We start from the raw sequence: 26,590 nt of genomic DNA on the forward strand, positions 1-26,590 counted from the left end.
ATTGTTGGGAATACAGAAAAGACCTCAGGACTTGAGTTGACTTAGGACAGCCTTATAATATAGTGTAAATACTAGAAGATTAGTCCAGTTCAGAGGAGAGAGCTGCTCTGAGGAATCGAAGGGCAAGGAGGAGGATGGGTTTACCAGCTTAAAACGTATCCAAACCCAAAAACAAAAATTGAATATATTGTTGTTTATCAGTTCTTAGATGAGCTGGCAAACACTACAGCTTTGTTTAAACACTTCAGCTCTGAAAAATTTTATCACCTTCATGACCAGGCAATTTTTTGCTATAAAGCACTGTGCTACTTTAACTGGTAATTGCGCAGTCATGCAACACTGTAGCCAAACAAAATTGATATAATTTTGTTTCACACAAATAGAGCTTTATTTTGTTGGTGTTTGATCACCATTGGGTTTTTTTTTTTTTGCAATATAAATAAAAAAAAGCCTGAAAAGTTTGAAAAAAAACCTATATTTTTTACTTTCTGCTATAAAACATATGCCTCGTGTATCGCACTGTATTGTTATAGTACTGTCTCCTGTATTGTCCCCCATTGTAATGTACAGCGCTGAGCGAACTGTTGGCGCTATATAAATACTGTATTATATAATAATAATATTAAAAACATTTTAAAAAATCTAATTTCTTTATAAATGTTGGCCAAAATCTATTCTTTTGCATGTCTTTGATTAAAAAAAAAATCCCAATAAGTGTATGTTGATCAGGTTTGTGTGAAAGTTATAATACCTACTATGGTATATGTACTGGAATTTTTAATTTTTTTTATACTCCAAATGGGGGTGATCAGTGACTTATAATGGGAATCTAAGAGTGTGATGGGCAATCTGACACTAACTGCCGCTGACATCACCAGTGACATTAATACAGTGATCAGTGATATCATAATGACAGTGATAATGATAATGACACTGTACTAATGACACTGGCTGGGAAAGGATTAACATCTAGTCTGATCAAGGGGTTAAATGTGTGCTTAACTATGTATAAGGTGTGTAAAGTGTGCTGCTTTTTTTAAGCGATCTCTACGTTTCTCATCTGATAGATCGTTCCCTATGTACAGAGTTCTGTGTTATTTACAAACACAGAGCTCTGGGCTGTGATTGTACACAGACGATCAGCAGGTCCCGGCCACGAATCATTGGCTGGGACTTGCTGATAGGCTCCCGCTGTGTACAATCACAGCAGATGATGCGCAGGGGGGGGTCACACGAAACCCCAAAGTAGGCAGCAATGTACCCAGTGGCATCCCGAGGCAGGTGCGGGGGGTGCGGATCCATTATGCTCAATCCGCAGATCCAATCCATTCTGCGGGGATCGTCGGAGGGGGTGTCACCAAGTGTTAGCGCACCGGGTGACACCTACCCTAGGGACGCCCCTGAATGTACCTATACATCGCTTTGCCTATAGCAGCCACCCGTCCGCAGTACATTGCAGGCATGGTACAGTGGTTAAAGCAGAGCAAAAAAAAATTTAGAAGGCAGAGTGTTTTTGGTAGAAGAGACTTTCCATGTCTCTTCTGCCAAAAATACCCTTTCATGTGTATCCTCTTTTTATGTAGCCTACACAGCCAGCATGACATGGTCAGTGTACACTCCCAGCCCACTCCCGTCACCTGCAAGATGCTGCCCCTCTGCCAAGTGATCCTCATCCTCCCCTCCTATTTTAACCCTCTGAAGGCTGCACCAGTGTCCTCACGTATTGCACACACTTGCAGGGTGGATTCAGGCAACTACTGCCTGACAAATGCAGTGGGGGGTTTAATTTTTGAGGAGCCCATGAAGCAAAGCATTGCAGCCGCAGCATGTGTACAGCCCGGAGCAGGTGGTTTGGATGGCATAGCAGTAAAACACACACGAACATAAGAATGAGAAGAAATATATTTTTTTAGAATAGTGTTTTTCTTTAACTCGTTCACCTCTACAGCAAATGCAGCAAATGTTTTCATTTTTTGCACACATCATTTTTGGCAATAAAATTACTTAGACCCTCAAAACATGATATATTTTCTGAAAGCAGAAGTCCTGTAGAATAGAACGATGATAGTTGCAAATTTATATGTCATATGATATTTGGGCAATTGGTTAATAAATGAAATTTTCAGGAAAAATATAAAAAAGTTGATTTTAGTGTAAACACACACAATATAATATCCATTTGGTAATATATAAAAGTAAGGTTTTGCTGAGTAAATAGATACCAAACATGCCAATTCTTAAAATTGTGTGCACCCGTGATATCACATAAAACTACAGTAACCAAAAATCTCCATAGGTGATGCTTTAAAAGCCTTTACAGCTCATCGTTTTAGAGTTATTTAGGAGCTCTTGTGCTAGAATTATTGCTCTCACTCTGATTTTCAAGGTGATAGATACATCACCATATGTTGCAACTGCGGTTTACATAAACGTGTGCACACTGGGCATGTGTTTGTGCGTGTGTGCGGGGCAATAGTAGTTACAGCTATTTTTTTTAAATACGTTTTATAATCATTTTGCTTTTTTAAACTGTTTTTTTTGTTGATTTATTTTTTCTTGATTGCTATCACAAAGCGTTAAAAAAAACCCTATTTGATAGCATTAGGCAGGTGACAGGTTCTCTTTTTGGAGACATTAGGTGTCTAAAAGACCCCAATGTCTCCCCTGCCCTTCACACCAGGTAGTACATCCAATGAGCTGAACGAGTTAAAAAACAGGATTTTTGATTGCACATGCTTAGATGATTGAACTGAATGCAGCTTCATCTCATTCACTTAGCTAAGTGAATATTTCCTACTCCTTTATTAAATCAACCTCTCAACTTAAAACGTTCAGAATGAAAACATTTGTTTCATTTCGATTCAATAATTAACTAATTTCATTTAGTTAAATTTTTGGGTGGAATTTGTTTAGTTTAGTTTTGTTTATTTTGTTTTCAAATTCAATTTGACCGAATACGTAAAATACGAATCAGCATTCAAATTCAATGTTTTTTCGATTCAAATGTGGCTGCTGAATTTTTACTTCTAAAAATTGCAATATGTGTACATTTCATATTCGTTTCCAAATTTGAGTCAAATTTGAGTTTTGTTGCTTTGAACCAATTTTTTTTCGTTATTTCGGAGGATTCATCTTCATTCATTACTATTGTGATTCGGAATTTGGAAACATCTGAATTTCCAAATAATAAAAAATGTATCCGCATTTCGATTCAGAATGAAATGAATTGCACATGTCTTCTCTCAACTTCTACATATCTAAGTTGCAGATGAATCCTGCTGCAATATATTAAAGCACTGTTTGTTGTGCTATTAAAATCATATTGTCTTCCAGTAAAACAAAATAGTCTAAACTAAGGGTCCTCTCACACGGGCATTCCGTTTTTTTTCTTCAGTTCAGTCACATTTTTTCAAAGAAAAAACGGATGAGTTTACATCCTTTTTTCATCCGTTTACATCCATTTTTACATCTGTTTTTTAATCCATTGTTCATTTGTTTACATAGGTTTACATCAGTTTTTTCATCCATTGTTCATCCGTTTACATCGGTTTTTCATCCATTGTTCATCCGTTTACATCTATTTTTGGTCCATTTACATACGTTTACATCTATTGACATCCGTTTTTTGTCTGTTTTGGGTTTTTTTGCGGATGAAAAATAGGGTTTTCTTACATTAAAAAAAAACCGGATGTTAACAGATGCTGACATTAACGAATGTAAAAAGATGTTCATCTGTTTACATCCGCATATCCATAGAAATACATTGGGGTCCATTTTTCATCTGTAAATGGACAGATGAAAAATGGACATATGGAACGCCCGTGTGAAAGGGGCCTAAACCTAGCCATAAACTGCTTGGATTGACTTTTGTTGAAGGAACCTGGAGGAACATTGGTGCCTGCACAGTGGCAGCATCCTATAAGATGCAGCCACTGTTGAGGTATTCAGCGTCCACGGGTCCCACTGACTACTGAATACAATAGCTGGTAGAGGTGATTCCTTCATCCATGCTGTTTGGCATGATTTATTGCTTCACTTAGGATGCAAGAAAGATTTTATATATACACTAAATTGTGTATATTTTGAGTATTTGGCTAGTCACTTTGATCCACAAAAAGAGAAAAGAAACCGGGTTGATTTACTAATGAAACTGATGCTGTTCACTTAGCAAAGCCAATGTGCACTGAGCTTAGTAAATAAGATGAAACTGTATTTATTTCAATCAACCAATTCAAAGTGAACACATTGACTTTGCTAAGTGAACAGCTTCTGCTTACTTAGTAAATCATTCATCTTGTAAACATACAGTATATACAGTAGTTAAGTCACAGTATACATAGGGTCCCACTTGTCCAAACCTCCTGTGATCGTTACAGAAAACATGATTATCTCTGCAATAAATATCACACATTCTTACCAGTTCCAAAATAGCGTGGATTAGAGAACAGAGGTTTAGCTAGAGGCAAAAAACACTTCTTGCTGTGCCAAAGGAGAGCAAACAGATAGATCCTCCTCAGGAATCGAGTCAGTTGATAACAGTTTATAATATTCATCTTCTCTGTCTAGAACTTTGACTTGGCTGAAACAGACAGATGCAACATACATTACACAATACACTAAATAATAAACTAGGCGTCTCCAATTTGTACGGCATATTAGGTGTCTTTGACTGGAGTGGCAAAAACACAACACATTTTGTTAGTGGAGATGAAAGAAAAAAAGCAGAAAAAATATAATTGATTAACATGTTATATAGTTAAAGGAATAATACTAGCTCACCTGACCCTGCTTTATTGGGAAAGATCATCTATAGGGTGTATTTAAAGTGTTACTAAACCCCGGACCCTGCATTCACTATATCTGGTCTCCCACAGTACACACAACATGGAAATGCAATTATTTTAGTTACTATAAACTGCTAAATACCTCATCAGCAGTTGGAGCAGTCTTGTGACTTCAGCAGAGCACTGGTTAAAGTTTGTAGCAGGAGTTTTCTTTCTGCTCTAGGAGGATGTAAATCCCCTGACCTCTGTCTGGACAGTGCTGATTGGCCCTGTGCTGATCACGTGCACTCTCCCAAGAAAGAAAAAAAATCTCTCTATCAATACACACTAAACTGAGCATGTGCATGTGGCTAGGGGTTCAGTCTGTCTTATCAGGTGGACATTTGAACAAGAGAAGGATCAGAGAAGACAGGATCAAACAGCATTTTTACACAATGCAGAGGATCAACCCCATAGGTTCATCAGTGAGTATAACAAGCATGCTTTACTGCATATACAGATTGATTGCACTGTTGTGGGTTCAGTAACACTTTAATGTGCGGAATTAAACTCCGCATTTTTTTTTTTAATGGGCATGTACGGCTCACAGTACATTAATGCTGGCAGGCAGGGAGAAGCTATTATGACAGAAGAGACCAATTGAGTCTTCTTCATAAAAATCCTACTTGTCAGTGTTTTATTTAGGTTTGATTACACTTTAAAGCAGTATTAAACCCAGAACTAAAAAAAAGTATTTTATTGCAGCTCACAGATTATTAGATGTGGTGGTTAGTTTTCTTTTTTCGACTTTTATTTCCACTAGATGATCCAGCCAGTAGGTCTGTTATATAACTTCCTATAATAGCCCAAGCTGTCCAACAAAAGTGTCAGAGGGTTGGGACAAACCATTTACAGTCCCTGCAGCCTCCTCTCCCCTATACTCCAGCAGCCTAAGGTCCTGACATCATCAAGACTAAAGCAGGGTCCTTGTCCCTGCATTGGACGTGATCCCAAGAGACAGTCCACCACCAGAGCATTGTGGAGTACCATCTGCCGGGGGAGCAGAGGATTAAGTAACTGAAATTGTTTCTCTTCTCCGCTAGACAAAATTAGCTATTAACCCGTGCAGTGTGGGTACAGCCCTGCCGCAATAGATCATTTTTTCAGTTGCCTGGAGTTCGGCTTTAAGGATTAAGATGCATTATATACATTTTTTACATTACTAATTACATTATTAATTGTAACACATTTTAAATATGAAAATAAATAATATGCCATACCTAGCATATTTGACACCCGTTCCATGTTTTTACACTCTACTACTCTGTAAAACAACATTTTTAGCAATGATCTTGAAATCAAATTAAAGCAAGAGAATAAAATGCAGCCAGCACAATTGTGATGTCCCCTGAAAGCTGCTCCCTGGCAGGGGTGGACTGACCATTTGGAAACTCGGGCACCGCCCGAGGGCCCGGGGTCAGTAGGGTGCCCCATGAGATGCCCCAGGTACTTTTTTCATAGGCTTTTTTGAGTTTGGGCAAGGACACAGGGGCCCCATGATCCCCTATTGCCCGGGGGCCCCATGAGTTGTCAGTCCACCCCTGCTCCCTGGAATTAGTGGTCAGTGTAGGTAAGAGATCAATTTGCCATGGCCCATTGCTCAAGGAACCTTTGGCAAACACAGAAGGGGCATTGGTTGAGAAAGACTGGGATAGGCCCTTTATCAGGTTTTTATTGCTGTCTGTGTTTGAGATTCACCCCTCTATTTGATCACTGAACATTGTCATCAAATCAGAAAGTGGGGGGAAAAAAACCTATATTTGAAAGTTATCGCTACAGCAAGATGTGTGGAAAAGTCCTCTAATGGAGCAAAGCTGGCTATATACTAGTAGAATTTAATTCAAAAATTTTCATTTTAAGAATGTTCGTTCACTTTTCTAATCATTAGCGGGGTCAAATCAACATTCAACATCAACCGCAGTGAGGAGAAAAAGGAACAGGATGGAAATTTTTTCTCAAATGAAATAATTTTTAACATTGTATGCAGTTTTTGTTTGGTCGAAGTCCATTCATTCTGAAATTGAATGTTAAAGGAAAACAAAATTTTGATGTGCTTTCAAACAGCATTCGCCAAACGATCGAATGTACTGAGAATTTTCGTACAAATGCCCGTACAAACGTTCACTGAAAAATCTACTAATGTATGGCCAGCTTAAGATAGCAATGCTGTTGACTTTGGAGAGATTTCCTCTTGTGTCTTGCCGAGTCTTCGGGACTATAAATGAAGAGAATTTTTGTTAGTGGGACACAGGAAACAAAAAATAACCTGATATGGGATATAACCTTTCTCTATCCTATTGATAAACTGAAAAAAAGAGCTTTGGATTTACATATACAATAGCCAGTTGACCTTCGGAAGGTTTTACCCCCTTCATGGCAATTGTGTGCCTAACAAGTGTACTATGTGTAATTTTTGCTGCCTTTATTAACAGATCTGGCTGCTTTTCCTCCCTGCTTTGCAGATTGCTGATCTGTGTACAGAGCCCTGTGTATAACATAATATAAGCCCTACACTATATAATCCCATTGCACAATCTCCCCCAGATCCACCAACACCATACTTTATGAAAATAGATCCAAACACACCAGTCCATCAGTGGTAGACCCATGATATAGTATAGAAATGTTTCATACCTACAGCAGGTATCCCCTGCAGGTGACAAATGTACTGTAGTTGTGTTTTGGATAGTCTGCGGATATAAAATTCTTTGGCAACTTCTTAGGCTGCACATGTAATGCCCTCCAAGTTAGCCAGATAGGCTGTTTGTTGTTTTATTCTTGTAGACAGAGGCTGATAGCAGCCTGGGATGGCCAAATCCCCTGAGAGGAGGCTGGGCATGGTGACCAGGGCAACCCTCAAATGTGGCAGAGCCTGGGTACCAGGGGCAGACTGTCCAGTGGAAGCTGGAGTGAAGAGCTGAAGTTTGGAGCCTGGGAGGGGGCGCCTTAGAGGGGGCCAACCTGCGGGAAGGTGCTGGATAAGAGGACCTCCCCTGCCACACATTTTCTAGGGAGGACATCCTGTGTAGCCAGGAAAAAGCCAGCCCAGCAAAAGGCCGAAGACAGCCACCAACCCACCAAGCTGACAGGAAAGGACAGTGTGATTACTCTTGCACCCCCTGGGCCGGATAAGGGAGGAGGACAGTCAGGTGGGAAACCCAACTAGCTCCTCATCCGGGACTGGTGTTCTAAATTGTAGCTTCCCTTGCCTAGGGATACCCTCAAGGCAGCTGGGTGAAGAGGAGGAATCATCCAGGGTCTGAGGAGGTACATGGAAGGGGCTTTAGCGCCCCTTAAAGAGAAACTGATGCTAGTCACATTTTTGTACATAGTTGCTAAGGAGTTTGTCCTCAAGTTCTACAGTACATCAGGCATCCCATGTACCCCTATACCCCATCTAAGTTCTAATCCCTCAATAAAATCACAAAATGAAGTTTAAGGACTGTTTTACTGACTGCAGAGTGCAAAATGTGAAAAATATATGTTGCCTCAGTGACTCCTAAGGGGGCAGTGCTACACACATACACTGTGCAATCTGATTTTACATTCTCCTTTGGATCTACTACTAATGGATTGGTGTGTTTGGATTTATTTTCATAATGCATGGTGTTGGTGGAACTAGGAAGATTGTCGAGGGATTTTGCAATCGGATTGTATAGTGTATAGCTTGGGCTATACACCAGGGGTATATTTACCACAAAGCAAACAAGGCATTTGCCTAGGGTGGCATTTTTCAGGGGGGGCAGCACTGCCCCTTGGAAGAAGGGACGAAAGAAGGGTCACACATGGCATGGGGCCCCGGTGGGTTCTGAGATATGCTGTGGGTGTCATGACGGTGTATGCACAGCCGACTCTCATTCCTGGGGATGTCTGGGATGTCTGTGAAGCTGGGGATGAGCTGTGAAGGTGAGTGTCTTTCTCTCGCCATGGGGGATGGTGGCTGGTGTATGGTGTATGGGGGGCAGTGGTAGTGGAAGGCTCGGGTGGAAGGCAGGGGTGCTCTTGGTCAATGTCAGGCTCTTTCTGCTTGGGGGGGGGGGGTGCCAATTTTTGTGTTGCCTAGGGCAGCACAAAACCTAAATACACCACTGCTGTACACATATTGATTTTATATACATTTTATTTTTATATTTATTCTAACTAGGTCCATATTTTATCTTCCCAGAGTCTTTATATATGAATGTTTTACATGGTATATATGTATTCAGTATTCAGTATTTATACACATCATATGACTACTCTAAATGAGTACTAATGTCCAAGTCATTTATGGTTGTCTTCTGATGAAAAATTATCACCTGTTAGGGCCAGCAGGTACACTAGGCCTGTTCTCCCGTGGAGTCCACTTATTTCAATATATAAGATTAAAGGGGAAAAGTAGCTGTTTAATGGAGGGTAAGGGATATTTGTTCAGCGGTACCTGACTTTTTGATTTTTAACATTCAATACTTTTGACTTTTGGTTATTTGGATGAAACAACGAAAAGGGGATACTATATCAATACTGTATTGTTATTGGGATCTCCTTATGTTTTTTCTAGCCTTGTGGAAGGGGGCAGGTTTGGACACCCAAAATGCAATAGCTAATTTTTCAATTGTTCCTTTGACTTTTATTGGAATAAAGTTGTGTCTGGACACGGGCCAAATATCAGCTGAAATCCGCCAGTACAATAGATACCAGCCAACATTGGGCCCATGTGTATGGGTCCTTGTTTGGCAGAAGCCAATCTCTTGGCCAGCTTCTGTTGAACAAGCTTACTGGAAAGCCAGCAGTCAGTCGGCATCCAATCAGCGAGCTTACCGTGTCTTCCAGGCTTTAGCAGTGGTTTGGCACTTCGATTTACATTTTTCTTACAATACACTAAAAGCCTGGAAAATTGTGGAGGTCCTCTGAGGTGTAGAGGCTACGTGCCCCAGGAATCAGATCACCTACAATAAGTCAACATCAATACCTTAAGACAAGATTAGAAAAGTCAGCAATGGCATCTCCTATATTTCTGACATCACAGGTACCCTTTAACTTCCACTATTAATGTCCTTTGGATTACAGGCCTTTTGTCACATCTCTGATTTGTTGCGGCTGGCACTTTGCTGAATTTTAAGCTGTTATCATTATGCTTGTTAGTAGGGAGCCATATACACATCCAGGGGGGCAAAATTAAACAATTTCAATGTTTAAGAATTTTCCATTTTACAAAAGGACTTCTGTTTACAGTTGTTAAATTCAGGATGGATATTTACCCAAGTTTTCTCGGCTTCCTCTTGCTCCCTTGATAGTCTAGAGTTCCCTGCGGGAAGGACCAAGAACACGCTTTGAGAAGCTAAGCAGGGAGTCGTTAATTTTTAATTCAAAGTGATTTTGTGTTGAATGCAAGCAGATGCTGATAATATCACAAGTCAAAGCATAATTTTTTTGATCAAAGGGCTCAAGTGAGCCTGATGAAGCATGCATGTTGGTTTTCTTTGATAAACCACATCAATTATTCACCGTGAAAGGAGACATCCTGATATGAAAGCAACTGATAAAGGGCAGAGGCACATGTTCAGCCAGCGCTGTGTTAAGAGAGGGGATGGAGAGATGGGCTGCTACGATAGAGGAAAGAAGGAAAGGTTGAAGAGATCTGAAATGGAGTGAGAGCAAAAAACAGGCTCATACATGGGAAGATTTTATGTTCTCATTCACACCATCCCAAAGTGCAACAGCATTGGCCATCCATAAAATGGTCCAATGTGTTCAATGTTATGCTCATGTTATTATATTATCAAATGCACAACAATAGAAGCAGTCATATATGAACTACATAGTTCATGTCAATGTGGCTCTTGTAAAAAAAACAAAACATTTGATATCTGTTGGCTATGAGTGCTGGGAAGGCCCTGATTACAACCAAAGAAAGTCTTTGTTGACCAACAATGAGCATGTGGACATAATTCATTTGCATGATTATCTGTTAAATTATCTTAGGGAGCCATATTAGAGATTTTAAAAAGGTGTGACAGATTCATTTTGAAAAATCTCTGAGCAAAGGTCAATAAATCTCCTTTGTAACCATCTATTCACCATTTGTGAGCCACTTTAAAATATATTCTTCATCTGCCATGATGAAACATTTGGTTCTGTTTTGCGGGGATTTTCACTTTAGGGTCCAACTGAAGTCACAGAAATAATTATTCTGATATATACCTTGTGGTAACTCTATTTTCATACATTAATAGTACTTTCTTGTTAAAAGCAGTTTAAACAGCATGACTAAAAAAAGTGTGTCTGTGCAGTTCAATAAGCACAAGAGTTTGACCTGGTGCCGTCTGCAATCTAACAGACCTGGTCAGACATGTCTCCCACTTCCTCTGTAAGATGAATCTGGATAGGGACTCTTGTGCTGAGGAGTGTGGCTGTTATTCAGCATAGGGCCCTGAACTGGCTTGTTGTTCACCATGAAACACTGCAGTGGGTTGTTATCCAACATAGAGCACTGGAGTAGGCTGTTATTTAGCATAGAGCACTGCAGTGGGCTGTTATTCAGCATAGGGCCCTGAAGTGGGCTGTTATTCAACATAGAGCACTGGAGTAGGCTGTTATTTAGCATAGAGCACTGCAGTGGGCTGTTAATCAGCATAGGGTCCTGAAGTGGGCTGTGTTTAAGCATAAAGCACTGCAGTGCACTGCTATTCAGCATAGAGCACTGGAGCAGGCTGCTTTTCAGCATGAAGCACTGCAATGGACTGCTATTCAGCATAGAGCACTGGAGTGGTCTGGTATTCAGCATAGAGCACTGCAGTGGGCAGATATTCAGCATAGAGAACTAGAGTTGGAGTACAGACTGTACATTTCCACTGCAAGTAAAAGGTATTTAAATCATTTTTAAGCAACAATAAGTTAAACATAATAACATGCAGTAGTACAGAACTATGAAAAAAAAAAAAGATGTGAGTTTTAAGTTGGGCTTTAACAGGCAGAGCTCTCAACTGGCATCATTGTGATGAAAGAAATGGCTATGCAGAGGCAGCCTTAGATTAGATCTATCAGTAAGTGGATTGTCAAGATGTCACATACATTCCCCTGGCTAACCATATACTGTATGCAGGGGCGGACTGACTATTTGGAAACTCGGGCAGTGCCCGAGAGCCTGGGGTCAGTAGGGGGCCCCATGAGATGCCCCTGGTACCTTTTTCATAGGCTTTTTTGAGTTTGGGCAAGGACACAGGGGCCCCATGATCCCCTATTGCCCGGGGGCCCCATGAGTTGTCAGTCCGCCCCTGACTGTATGCTATACATATCAAATAAGTAGGATGAAACTATGTTTGTGCAATGATCTCATCTACACATGTATGTCATTTTCATTCATCCATTTACAAGCAACTTACAATATAGTAATTAGACAAATGTAGCAAACACCAGTTAGGCTATATTCACACATGGTCAAGTCAGTTAAAGCATGCATTGGTTGGTTTCAAACCTGGATTTAGCATTCTACTGTTTAGGTGATAGGCTACGTTTAAGGCCACAAAAAACGATGTAGCAGGGAAGCTACCAACAGAATCAGGTATACAGTATGTCTAATTTAATTCTGATTGCCTCTCTTGTAGAAAAGGATTGCACTAGGTTTTCATGTACAGTATTTTCTACCTCTGCACTGAAATTCTCTGGAGACAGCTTTGACAGTTATGAGATGATCCAAAATAAAATTTAAATTAAAACTGAACTCCAGGATAAGCAAATATTGTCTAAAGTCTTGTGTACTCCTTCTTGCATGTTAGTGTGCTTTGGGAATTTCTTCTAGATCTGTGCAGTAATCCAGTGTGAGATGTTGCTTCTGTGCAGGACCTTCCTATAATTAGTCACTCTTGCTCTCTCTCCTTGTGCAGGGTGACTGGTCTTGTATCCGCCCCCTCCAATGATTTTCTGCAGGCAGCCTGTAGTGGGTGGAGCCTGCTGGGTCCTTCCCACAGCTCTTCTCTTTGCACAAGCTACATGAAGCAAAGTGCTGATGTCACTGCTACATTCAAAAGATAATAATTTGTGTTTTCAAAGGTGTTTAGTGCATGGAAGGTGGATTTATATCCTTTTTGCCTATAAAAAATGTATTTTGATTATGTTTTTTGATTCCCGGAGTTCTTCTTTAAAACATACAATTAGGGGTCAGGGCAATATTTTACATTTCCACAGTGCTATTTAAAACACAAGGAAAGAAACGCTGTCTCCTAATGTAATCTCTTAATAAATCTTTCCCACTCCTCTAGCTCTGCACTGTCTTATTATGTGGCAAGATTGATGGATGTCCCACACTATTCCAGGATTCGGAAGCTAAACAAAGTATGTGTGAACAATTAATCCTAAATTCACAGCAGAAGCAATTAAATATTTATCTTTAATGTGATATTAAACTTCATAAACAAAATCAAATATACTGCAGTTTACAAATCCTTAAAATTCTGGATGCATTAGTTTTCTTTTTTGGAGGCTTTTATTCATTTATTTTTACATAGTGATTGGCCAGTAACACACTTCCTGTGTTAGGGTTTCTCCACTCTAGATGGAGGAGCATTGGAGACAGCAGCATTGTCAATTTGCGTAGAAGGGAGAGAGTAGTGTTAGATTAGCAGTTTTAGATCGACTTGTTTTTTCTTTTCTTAGATAGAGGCTAAGTAGCAGCCTGGGGGTGAGCCAGCCTGGGAGTGAGGTAGTGAGGTTATCTCAGGACAGGCTGGTAGGCTCTAACAGGTCAGGGCTTCTGGAGCCATCCCACCTTTCCAGAAATAGCTTTATGGAGCAGGGGAGAGGAGGGGAGGAGGCCCAGATCTGCATGTTTGTGGAATCCTGGCCAATCCCCTGGCAGGAGGCTGGGCATGGCGACCAAGGCAACCCTCAAATATCAGAGAGCCTGGGGAATAGTGTGTAGAGTCGGGGGAAGATGGACTCAGGAAGGCTGAAGTGAGGATCCTGGGAGGGGGCCCCAGGGAGGGGAGCCTACCTACAGGCAGGTCGCTGGAGAAGAGGATCTCCACTGTCTCAACGTCTCCTGGGGAGGACAACAGGGAGCAGGAAGCAAGGAAAGAGCCAGCCTAGCATAAGGCCTGAAGGCAACCGCCAACCCACTACGCTAACAGGAGAGAATAGTGTGAGTATTATTACACCCCCCTGGGCTAGATGAAGGAAGAGGGCGGTCAGGTGCAAGACCCAACTAGCTGCTCACCTGGGACTGTTCAACTGACAGCTTCTGAGTCCCCTTGCCTAGAGAATACGCTCAGTGCAGCTGGGTGAAGTGGAGGAATCATCCAGGAGCAGGGAAGGTACACTGAAGGGCTTTAGTGCTTCTTAAAGAGAGAATGTTGCTAAACCACATTTTGTACATAGTTACTGAGAAGTTTGTCCTCGAGTTCTACAGTTCCTTGGGCATCCCATATACCCCTAGACCCCATCCAAGTTGTTAACCTCTTAAAAAAACCCACTAAAGAACCAGCTCAAGGACTGTTTTACTGGCTCTGAGAGCACATATGTGGAAAATGCATGTTGCCTGGCCATGCAAAGCTTAGGGGGAATCCAATCTAATCCAGTGGCCCTTAGGAGGGTAGTGCTAAACTTGACTAACAAATTAAAGGCAAACTCCAACTAACACTTTTTAAGCAGATACATATACAGTTTTGTTCCTTTTGGGCAAAAATGTTTTACATAAATGAATGAAAACTGATCATAGTAAGCACCCCTATCAGTAGTAAATGGTTTGTCCCAACCCTCTAACTGCCACTTTTGCTGGACTGATTGGTCTATTAAAGGAAGTTAAAAAATAACAAACTGGCATGATCGCTAGGTGAAAATAAAGGAAAAAGCCTAATGATTGGTAATCTGATGTACATACAATTTTAGCTTTTGAGTTTAATACCGTCCACCTACCAGAAGACCTGCTCTGGGTTTACATTAGAAGGCTGGAAGGCTGCTGAGTCACTGTTGGGAGAGGGAAGCAAGATGAGCTGAGCTGCTGAGAAAACAATTTAAACAAACTTGAGTGCTTCTGCTGGGAAGATTGGGAACAAATTGCTCCACAGTGCTCGCAGACACAGAGTTCAGTGTAGACTTGTTTTAAAGCTCGTTGTTAGAAATATGTAAGAACTTAAATTTCAAAAGCATGGCCACAAATTCACGTTAATGTAGGGTTGGACACCTTTGGGTACCTGTTGTACAACATAAACATCATTGGAAAGCAAACAAAAAAGCTAAATCAGCTTGTTTAAAAGAGCTGTATTGTTCCCTGAGCATTTCACAAACTGCCAGTTCAAACTCTGTGATTCACTTCTCCCCATCTAGGCTTAGTCATTATGGGAAATTGTTTGGAGAGGTTCATAGTTTTATTTAAAGCTGACCTACAGGTTGATAAAAAAAATCACCAATTAATGCAGGTGCTGTATATATTTATAGTGTAAGTATCTAAATTAGCCAGGGGCGGACTGACCATTTAGCCACTCAGGCACTGCCCGAGGGCCCGGGGTCAGTAGGGGGCCCCATGAGATGCCCCTGGTACCTTTCATAGGCCTTTTTGGGTGTGGTTTGAGTGTGGGTGAGGACACAGGGGCCCCATGATTTCCTATTGCCCGGGGGCCCCATGAGTTGTCAGTCCGCCCATGAAATCAGCCTGCTATAATCACCTGTACCAGACTGGGACAAAGTGAAGCCAAAACTCGTCAGCTTTCAGGTTCTGCTGCATGCATGTGTGCTGACACTAAACATGTTGATACAAGAGAAGAGTGAGTAGAAGGATGAGCTCATCAGACTGCTGTTGCTCTATCACTGTCCAATTTCAGGCTTGGGGCAGGTTGGTAAACAACTTATATGGCTCATGTACACTGCAGCTCCTAAACTGACGTTCAGGAGCTGTTGAGCGTTTTTTTCAGCAGCACCTGAACTCTGCCTAATGTTTTCCTATGTGTTTATGTACACATAGTCGTTTATAGTCATTTACAGGCAGTTGAGTTTCCAGTTGTTTTTTTGAATGCACCAAACTTGCATTCAGGAGTAGATTTTACTGGCGTTTCAAACACCAAACACTTGTAAACGCGTGTAAACACTTGTAAACGCGGTTAACCGCGTTTAAAAGCGTTTGCGTTTAGAAGCGTTTTTTAACTGTTCCATGTCCAGATGCTGTCCAGAGCCTTTTTTCAACATCGAAAATGCATGCAAAGCGTTTTCCATGTATTCAAATGGGCCCGGTACACCAGCGCAGTCAGCTCCAGGTTTTGCGTGAAGGAAAAAGTGGTAGAACGTGCTGCATTATGCTCATGATGGGATCCATAGTGAATACAACCAGAAAAGACAGGTCATCTCAACACATACTGCTCTCTCTGCTTCTGCTCTCTCTATTCCTATCAAAATGTCTGAAATAGTTATTTTTTGTTTACTATTTTTCAGTGCATTCTGGGCATTTGGGAAGGTCTCCTGAGGTTATCTTTTAAAAACCTATATATTTAAAAAATGGACCGCGCTAAGGTCACAAATAGACAAAATAAACTTTGCAGTCTTTAAAGTGATAGCGCTGAGCAAAATACAAATACAATATTAATATTCAGTCCCAACATGTGAATAATTGGTTCAATGGTGCTGTATCTTTAACGATGATACTCGATATTGAAATGACAAGTGCTTCACTGTATTCACACTGGTGCCCCACATAGATGTAAACTCACTGTCATTTCATGGCCACCTATCTCTAGGTAAGTCACACTCGCTTTTTGGGACTTAGCACGGTCCATTTTTGAAATATATAAGAGTTTGTGTTTAGGAATTCACATTCAGGACTGCTGCTATATAGGTATCTTATATATAGTTAAATTCTTTCACATATATGTTAATTAATTTTTTTCCTAAGCACAACAGCACCCTCTTTTTTCCTACAAAAATATCTTTTAAAAATGCTTCTAAACACAAACGCACATAAACGTGCATAAACGTGGTATGCAAACGCGGCTAAACTGACTTTTTTTAGCAGTTAGTTTCCATCGTTCAGAAGAGTTTTCCAAACGCCCCGTGTACATGAGTCCATACTGTTAACTGCAGTAAAAGTCAGGTTACTAACCTTGCTATGTTGTCTGTGTAAAATGCAGAATTGGCTGGGCAAAATTAAAAAGTAAATCTGCTTTCATAAATCACAGCATATTGGAGTTAATTTACTATAGGCAAATAGTCCATGTACTTTGCAAGTGCAAATGCACTCTGCAAAGGCATTTGCTCCTTGGCTTAGTAAATGAGAAGAAGCTTTACTTTGCAAAGAATACCCATTCACATAAAAGGAAAATGGAAAAAAAAAACAGCATTTTCGCTTGCACATGATTGGATGATGGAAGTCAGCAGAGCTTCTCCTCATTTACTAAGCTCTGCAGCAACTGCACTTGCAAAGTGCACATTCTATTTGCCTTTAGTAAATTAACCCCATACTCTACTACGACTAAGTAGAAAGCTATTGTTTGGAGTTCAGTTTTAATAAAATTGAGCAATTATTAAACAAAACCTTGTAGAACAATGGTGGTGTAAGAATTAATGTGTAGCTATAGAAAGAAGCACATCTGTGACAATGACACACATTTTTTCATTTCTCCACAGCTGGACTGAACTCACATTAATGTGGTTATAGTACATGCTGTCCTCAGGGCTGTTCAGAGTTTTGGGCTGTTGACAGCGTCTTCTTGTCCTCAACTTCCTCTCAATAAATATTTCTGAACCTGTCACAGAGAAATAGCTTCATCATTCAGAGGAAATTATATTTCAATAATATCTGTTATCTTCAATTGTTACAGGTAATAAGAGCCACTTACAGAACGATATTTCAAAATTAAACAATACGCTCGCATGATAGACACTGTCACTTCAAGAAATTGGAGTTATTTTAAAATGAACCTGTCATATACCTGGGCTACAGAAACAGAAGAATATAATAATATAGAAGTGGAGGATACCATCAGTGATCAGTCAACTGTATGTCAAAATGATCAACAAAGAACCATAGACAGAGTTAGGTCCATTTACAATAAAATCTTTTGTATAAACCTACCTAACCATTTATCTACCAGAGTCATTTTTTTCATACAATAAAGTGCACAATTTAGGCCTGAAGATTAGTTAAAACCCCAAACATGATATCTTTTCTGAAAGCAGAGACCCTGGAGAATAATATGGTTACATGATATTAGCTCACTAGCTATCAAACACATATTATCACTATCATTAGCTTATCAAACACATATTTTCAGTAAAAAATACACTATTTATTTTTTTTATTTATTACAGGTACTTATATAGTGCCGTCAATTTACACAGCACTTACATATATATTGGCAGCACTTACATATATATTGTACATTCACATCAGTCCTTAACCCTCAATGGGCGTACAATCTAAGGTACACTAACTTTAATTTTAGTGCACACAAGCACAATATATTACCCCATTTGTTGGTAAAATATAAAAGATAAGGCTGAGTTGAGTAAATATATATCAAACATGTCAAGGCTTAAAACTTGCACACGCTTGTGAAACAGCAACACATTTTGGTACTCAATATAGGCATAGGCAATGGTTTAAAAGCCTTTGCAGGTTATTAGTTCAGGGGTAATCTTGAAAGATGGCCTTAGAATTATTCATCTCACTTCAGAGGTTGGTGATGGCTAATATGGATAATGCAATTGTTGTATTTATACGTAGGTGTACCTGACACATACATATTTGTACATACGGGTGTGTACATAGGGACGGGGGACTTTTTTTCTTTTACATCTAATTTTATTAATATGACACAGGGGGCTGAAAATGGAAATTATCCTCTTTAACATCAGGGTCTGTTAAACCCCTAATATCACCTATGGACCCCAATGAAGCTGCTTCTTAAAGTGGAACTGCACTGCGTCTGAGCATCACAAACCACAAATGCTATTTAATTACTTTTAATATTCAAAGCAAACTCTCCCATCTATCCATGTCTCTATGTTTTATTTTAATGAGAAATCATTATGAAAAACACCCCCTGGCATTAATGGCAGTGCAGTGGCCATTTATTTGATAGAGGGGAGATCCAAAAACAGATCTTTGCCGATTTCTCTCCACTCCACCAGGCATGCCTGTCTTGGACCCACAGAAATATGAAAATTTTTAAAAATACATTTTCAAATATACTGTCTTTCAAAATACATTTAATATACATTATTGGAATGCACTTACAAATATATGTAAAAATATGTTAACATAACTTTTTTGTATATGTTAGAAAAAAAATCTGAAGAATATATTTAAAATATATATATTTTTTTATACATTTTGTAATATATAAAAAACGCAGTTCAACATGCAATATATATATATATTCCGCCTGGCAGTACTAGGGTCGTTGGTTCGAATCCCAGCCACAGCACCTCCTGCCTGGAGTTTGCATGTTCTCTCTGTGCCTGTGTGGGTTTCCTCTAGGTACTCCGGTTTCCTCCCACACTCCAAAGACATGCTGGTAGGTTAACTGGATCCTGTCTAAATTGGCCCTTGTATATGAATGTGAGTTAGGGACCTTAGATTGTATGCTCCTTGAGGGTTAGGGATTGATGTGAATGTACAATATATATGTAAAGCACTGCGTAAATTGTCGACGCTATTTAAGTACCTGAAATATATATATATATATATATATATATATATATATATGTATTGAAATATATTTTTAAATATATTGAATATGGCTAAAATTGTAGAATTTCAGATATATGTCAATATATTTGGGAAGAATATTTTAAAAATATATTTCAAATACATTTTTCTTCCATGTGGGAGTTGAAGCTGTTTGGTGAATCGTAGGCATCTACTGCTTGTGAAGACACCTACGCTGTTTTTTTTTTTCAATATTAAAGTGTATGGTTTAGCAAAATAAAAAATAGATATTCATTACATCTCTGCAACACATGAACATTTCTTTGTGACTTTTTCAGTTAAAGTACAGAAAAATACTATACTTGTTCATCTGCCAGAATTTCAGTTTTCTGCACAGTGTATTTACTGAACTGAAATCCCAAGCGGAGTTGTCAGTCCTGCCTGCTGGACTACAGTACGCCCCCCCCCTCTGTATCCAACTTGAATGCACACAGATATATTTTCCATCAAAACAATGCTACTGCCTTGGCTCCCAGCAGCCTGCTCCCACACTGCTGAAGATGTAGTTCTGGTGGGGGCTACATTATTAGGACTTCATTTCCCAGCAGCTGCCCCTGCAAGAATTTTACAAGAGCGGTGATGAAGGCATATGGGGTAATCTTGGTACAGGAAGCAGGTAAAAGAAACAACTATGCTCTCTCCCTATACTAGCCATTCACAGAGAAGCATGCCAAAATCCAGGTGCTTATAAAGGACTTATAAAGACCTTGCTGACCCAAGATGGACGTCAGGGGTCACATGGTCACAGCATAGCCAACCAAAATGCTGCTCCATCAAACAAGCTCTTTTACTGGAGCAGGAACTTCTGATTTTAATAATTGCGTACCACATTCTGCCGGAAAAGCATCCAGTCTTGTTGAACTGCATTACTTTCATTTGTAAATGATGTCATGATTCTGAAAGATGAGGCCTTTATGTGTTACTAAAGTATTTAATGTACCATTAACAAGGGATAAATAATTGTTTTAAGATGAAAGTGACAATGAAGTAAGCATCTATAATATAATTTCTATCCAATTAAAAAGATAAGAACAGCCATTACGCACAGATACAAGAGGGAGGATCAGGAGATTTAACTTTGTAGCCCTCGTGATTGTTGGAAATGCATTTTAGATTCTCTATACCATAATTCACTGTGGATTTACCTAAAATGGCACTACTAAAAACCGTGTGTACATATTATAAAATGTATATACACAGGATGGATGTTAGAATGTCAGTTGCAACAGCTGAATGACATAGTCACCTCTCCCAATAATCCCTCTTCATTCAATATGCACACCCCCCTTAAAGCATAACAGCTCACGAGGCACCAGTTATCTCTGCTTATCACTGCCATATCAGTAGAGATGAAAAGAAAATCATACAAAAATTTCCATGAAAAGAAAACCATAGAAAAAGTTCCACCTTGTCTGATCACCTACAACACAACTTCCATTATGATAAGCCAACTACCATAAACAATGGCTAATGTAAAGCAATCATCTGTAGGATGGAATAATATCTTTCCATGTATGTCCAACTTGTTGGTTATGTAAGCACAATCTGACCTCACTGTAAATATTTCATACTTAAAGTGTTACTAAACCCACAACAGTAAATCAGTCTGTATATGCAGTAAAGTATACTTGTTATACTCACTGTGGAACCTGAGCCCTGGTTCACACTGATGCGTTGCGGAATTTCAGCATTTTCTGTGCGAATTCCGCACCGCATCAGATTCACACCCCGTTCATACGAACCGATGTGGGTGTGTATGTTAAGTTAACAACACCCCGACATCGGTCTGCAAAACGCAGTGCGATGTGCAGAATCGGATCGCATAGGTGTGAATACTCCTGCGATCCGATTCCAGTGCAGACCAAAAAAGGGTCCTGCACATTTTTGGTGCGGAGGCGGTGCGAATAGAGTCATACAAAATGTATGGCTCCGATCGCACCGCATACAAATCGCATGTGATTTGTACAGGAATGCGGTGCGAATCACATGGGATTTACCACATCACTGTAGTGTGAACCTAGGCTAAGGGATTCATTCTCTGCATTGTGTAAAAAGTCTGTTTGATCCTTGTATAGGGATCACTATGATCCTTACTGAGCCACACATACAGTATATGACATTATAAGATGGCTGTATATTCAAATTTTGTCTCATCAGAAATTTTTTTATAACTTCATATATTTCACAGTGTTCATTGCAAAACACGTCTTGACTGGAATTGTGCCATTAGGCGTGTGTGATGTGTTAGGAGGGGTATAGTGTCTGCTTTGGTCCTTCCAACGTGATCTGTTTCTATTTGATAAGAAGGGCTATATAAGCAGAGAAGGATTCTATGAAAGACGCGATACAGGGAGGACAGAGACTGTATTCCCCATATACGAATATGCAATAATAAATATAATTTGAAGCCTTATCTCGTCTGAAGATAATTACTCAAGCTTCCTGTAGCCTCCCTGACGGTGTTCCCGAGTGTAGCTCGGGGTAGAGTTTCAGCACCAAAAGCGGTAACCCCGAGCTACACTTGGGCTTACCATGCGGCGCTGCTCCAGCATCTGTTCTTCACTTACCTTGTCCTGCGCTCCCGCGATGTCCCTCCTGCAGTGTCCAAGGCAATGTCCTCCGGCGGAAGCCGGCATCTGTCATCTGGGTTCCATTCCCTGCGAGCGTTGGGACGTACGGGGGGACGGAGTGGCGGGAAATTTGAAAATGACAAAAAGTGACATTCACTAAATACACTAAAATCACATAGTAAAACATTACTGTATCAAACCATTTCACATACATTTTGTCCCGAGTGCTTTGTCCTGCGCCCTGCCTGCATTTTTACTGTTCTTTCTGCCTGGAAACTGAGAAAAGTTCATGATGTCCAAAAAGCGCCCCTTTAGGTCAAAATCGGTTTTAGACCAGCTAGAGAACAGCGATAGTAAATTAGAACTACTTGCAGAATTGAGTGATAATGATTTGTGGGGAAAGTCGTCATCAGACACTGAAAACGATTTTGCGACTTTGCTCTGTGATGTGTGAACTTGGCGCTATATTTCAAATTTCAGTGTTTTTGGTTTGATTATATTATTGAATTAAATTTATTATTATTATATTATTATTTTTTAGGATTATTTATTAAATTATAATTTATGATTTCGTGTTTCAAATTTTATCATACCCGGAATGTTTACTAGACTCTTGTTCGGACAGCTTTCAGTGAGTTATTCCTAAAAATTACAGACCTACAATAAAAAAAATACATATTTCCATGCAAAAAATGTACCACTTTGAGCACAGAAATATGGACATAATCAGACCGCTAGGGAGGTTAAAATAGAGGAACTTGCGCAGGAGGTACTATCCTCCCTATACATCATGTATTCTCTGATCCTCCTCTTCTTCTTTCACAGTCCTCAATGCATCTGCTGATAGTACAAAGCCCTAGGAGACCCTCTGCACATGCTCTGTTTGGTGTGAATTGCTAGTTGTTGTTTTTTTTTTGGGAGGGTGCATTTGATTGACACAGGACCAATCAGCACTGTCCTGAAAGAGGGTTTTGGGTCATGCAGCCTCAAAGGACAAACAGAGGTGAATGAAAACTTCTCCTACAAAATTAACCAGTGCTCGGGCTGACATTGGCAGAAGTCACAAGACTGCTATATACTGCTGATGAGAAAAGGTATTTAGCAATTTATATTTACTAAAATAATTGCATTTCCATGTTCTGTGTACTGTGGAAGACAGATAGCGAATGCAGGGTCCTGGGTATAGTAACACTTTAAATTAGATCTAAATACTAGCTGGGTGATTGACATTAGTTTGCTCAAGCCCTGTGTATCAAAAACAACTTTCGTTTTATTCATAAACGTGTGTTTCCACTTTCTTTCCATTTTTTTTGCAGCTCAGTGCTGCTGATCTATTTCAGCCACTTTCAGCCACTTCCTGTGTACATGTACTGACTCCATGGGCCAATAGACATCAATGCTCTGAACCTGCTTTTTTATGGACAACAATTATGGACCATGCCTGCGCAATGCACAGGGAAGCATATGGCAGGGTTACAACACAGGAGCACGATTGGGAGACAAGGCAATTTGGTATCACAAGTATTATTTTGAAAAAAGTTGATTTAAAAAGATTGAAAACAAACACATGGGGTGGATTTACTAAAGGCAAATAGACTGTGCATTTTGCAAGTCCAGTTGAACTTATTTTTCACTTTGTAAAGAACACCCAATCTGGTGCAAGGAAAATAAAAAAACAGCATTTTCACTTGCACACAATTGGATGCTGGAAATCAGCAATGCTTTATCGCATTTACTAAACTCTGAGGGAAATGAGGGCAACTGCACTTGCAAACTTCACAGTCTATTTGCCTTTTAATAAATCCATCCTTATGTGTATCTCTAGCCAAAGCTTTAGTTTTGGATAGAGTGTGGAGAGGTCAAAACCTGTGTCAGGAATAGACATGTATGATTTGTTTCATTACAAATTGAAATTTGAGTGATTCTGAGATTCGAATTTATCCAAATCTCTGAATCGCAATAAGAACGAATTACAAATAGCCCAAAATAAACTATAACAAAAACAACAAATTAATTTGTTTCATTTAGATGACATGATGAGATAGCTTGGGCTTTTTGTTAATGTTTGAAGCATCCAAAATAACATAACAACATAGCGAATGATCCAAATTGATTTGGAGCCATTCTCTTTTATGCTAGTGAGCATAGCGTGAATATTCTAATAAGATTCTTCTTATATTGGGGTTGAACTTGAGAAGTCATTCTTTTAATTTGTATGTGTGCGGCACAACAAAGTAGGTTGGTAATGGGGAAATGAATTCAACTTAATAACATCATGAATAAATACTGTATGTATTAAAGTGGTAGTAAACCCACATTTTGATTTTTACTTACAGGTAAGCTTTTAACAAAGCTTACCTTTTGGTAAAATAAATATCTCCTATACGTTTACCGTTTAAAATATATTCTAGCAAGCATCAGCCTGTGACGTCACCTGTGCATGTGTTCCTTCAGAGCTGTGTGCCATAGTTGAAACTTCTGCGTGCATATGCGAGAGTGACGTCATCGAACCCAGAAGGAAGACCAGGTAAAGAAGGAAGCCTCTGCAGCAATGACACCGCTGGAGGGCTTGATTTCAAGGTAAGTCTTTCATAATGTAGGGGCGTCCGATCCATTATGCTCCCCAATCCACGGATCCGATCAATCTTGCGGGGATCGTCGGCTTTTAACCTATACGGGGTTAACTGATCTTGTAACACGGTGGGGGGTACGGTGGGGACACAGGGAGGGGAAGAGCCAGGCTATGTGTGCACAACAGGGACCGCCCACCTCTCGTGGGGTGACACCACGTGTTACCGCAGATCCGATCCATCTTGTGGGGATCGTCAGCTTGCTGTAAAACTTTTTGGTGTCACCCCGTGAGATAGGTGTCACCTAGTGTGGGGCGCACCCCCCGCACCCACCTAGGGACACCATTACATTACATTACATCGAGTTTATATAGCACCAAAGGGTTTGCTCAGCGCTGTACAATAGAGGGAGGAACAATACATGAAACAGTACAGCAACTACAAACAGCACACGAGGGGGTTAGAGGGCCCTACTCTTTCGAGTTTGGAAGTCTAGGAGGGGCACTGTCATAATGTGCTAGTATGCATATGCGGTGCATACTAGCACATTATGATATTACCTTTTTTAACCAAAAGAATACTACCGCTTTAATTGGGATTCATTTGCTTTATTTGGATGAGAGTGGCGTGGAAGTCTTTGACTCTTGGATAATCAGCCGACTCTTTATTTTTCATTAATATAAAAAATGCACTACATATGAAATGGAATAATATATTTTGACTATTGATGTGTTTTATCCTACTGTCACAGTAACGTGTGCTCTTAGGCACACACTTATTGGCAAAATGTGCTTCTCTGTCTGGTTTTCTGATGGACATGTCTGAGTTTGGCGGTTGCCAGGAGAACGGTAGTTGCCTGACTGACTGTGCCAAGTGTAAAGTTTGGTGGAGGGGGGATTATGGTGTGGGGTTGTTTTTCAGGGGTTGGGCTTGGCCCCTTAGTTCCAGTGAAGGGAACTCATAAGGTGTCAGCATGCCAAGACATTTTGCACAATTTCATGCTCCCAACTTTGTGGGAACAGTTTGGGGATGGTCCCTTCCTGTTCCAACATGACTGCACACCAGTGCACAAAGTAAGGTCCATAAAGACATGGATGAAGGAATTTGGGGTGGAGGAACTTGACCTGCCTGCACAGAGTCCTGACCTCAACCCGATAGAACACCTTTGGGATGAACTAGAGCGGAGATTGCGAGGTCTTCTCGTCTGACGTCAGTCCCTGACCTCACAAATGCTCTTCTGGAAGAATGGTCCAACATTCCCATAGACACACTCCTAAACATTGTGGACAGCCTTCCCAGAACAGTTAAAGCTGTTATCATTGCAAAGGGTGGGCCACCTCAATATTGAACCCTACAGACTAAGACTGGGATGCCATTAAAGTTCATGTGCGTGTAAAGGCAGGTGTCCCAATACTTTTGGCAATATAGTGTAAATATGCCCCTTTCCAGATGATAAAAGACAGCAAACATGTTGCATTTGTAAAACAAGCAAATTGCTAATCCCACTTCTAAATTCTGTAGACCTTCTAAGATTTGCAAATGGCCAATTTGTAAATGAAAGCAGAGACTTGAGACTGTCAGCAATTATGAGTGTTCACTTAACCTAATGTGTGGAACAGAATGTGGATTTGTCACTTGGTTGTACTCTACAACTATTTATCTACTCTGCTCATGTACAAAACGGCTGCTCGACATTAAAAAAAAATAAAAATTGGAAACCCTAACTGAATGGCAATCAGTTCCCTAAGGCACTGTGGGGGAGATTTACTAAAACTGGAACACACATAATCTGGTGCAGCTCTGCATAGAAACCAATCAGCTTTCAGGTTTTATTGTAAAAGCTCAATTGAATAAGCTGAAGTTAGAAGCAGATTGATTTGTATGCACAGCGGCACCAGATTCTTGGTGCTCCTGTTTTAGTAAATCTTCCCTTGTGTATCATAAACAACTGTC

The 26,590-nt window shown here is 40.1% G+C and overlaps 1 protein-coding gene across 1 annotated transcript in view; it reads right to left on the reverse strand.

Moving 5' to 3' along the window:
- The window catches only part of MYO3B (myosin IIIB), a 463,809-nt gene that overhangs the window by 69,723 nt on the left and 367,496 nt on the right, over positions 1 to 26,590 (reverse strand). The window contains exons 31-33 of the mRNA XM_089690537.1: positions 17,427 to 17,530; positions 10,064 to 10,110; positions 4,418 to 4,579 (exon numbers count right to left, since the gene is read on the reverse strand). Of these exons, the coding sequence (XP_089546663.1) occupies positions 4,453 to 4,579; positions 10,064 to 10,110; positions 17,427 to 17,530 (278 nt within the window). The 3' untranslated portion in view covers positions 4,418 to 4,452. The remainder of the gene's footprint in view (positions 1 to 4,417; positions 4,580 to 10,063; positions 10,111 to 17,426; positions 17,531 to 26,590) is intronic.

This window comes from Staurois parvus, unplaced genomic scaffold, assembly GCF_062004578.1.
Source record: "Staurois parvus isolate SC_StPar_1 unplaced genomic scaffold, SC_StPar_1.0 ptg000530l, whole genome shotgun sequence".
Taxonomy (NCBI): domain Eukaryota; kingdom Metazoa; phylum Chordata; class Amphibia; order Anura; family Ranidae; genus Staurois; species Staurois parvus.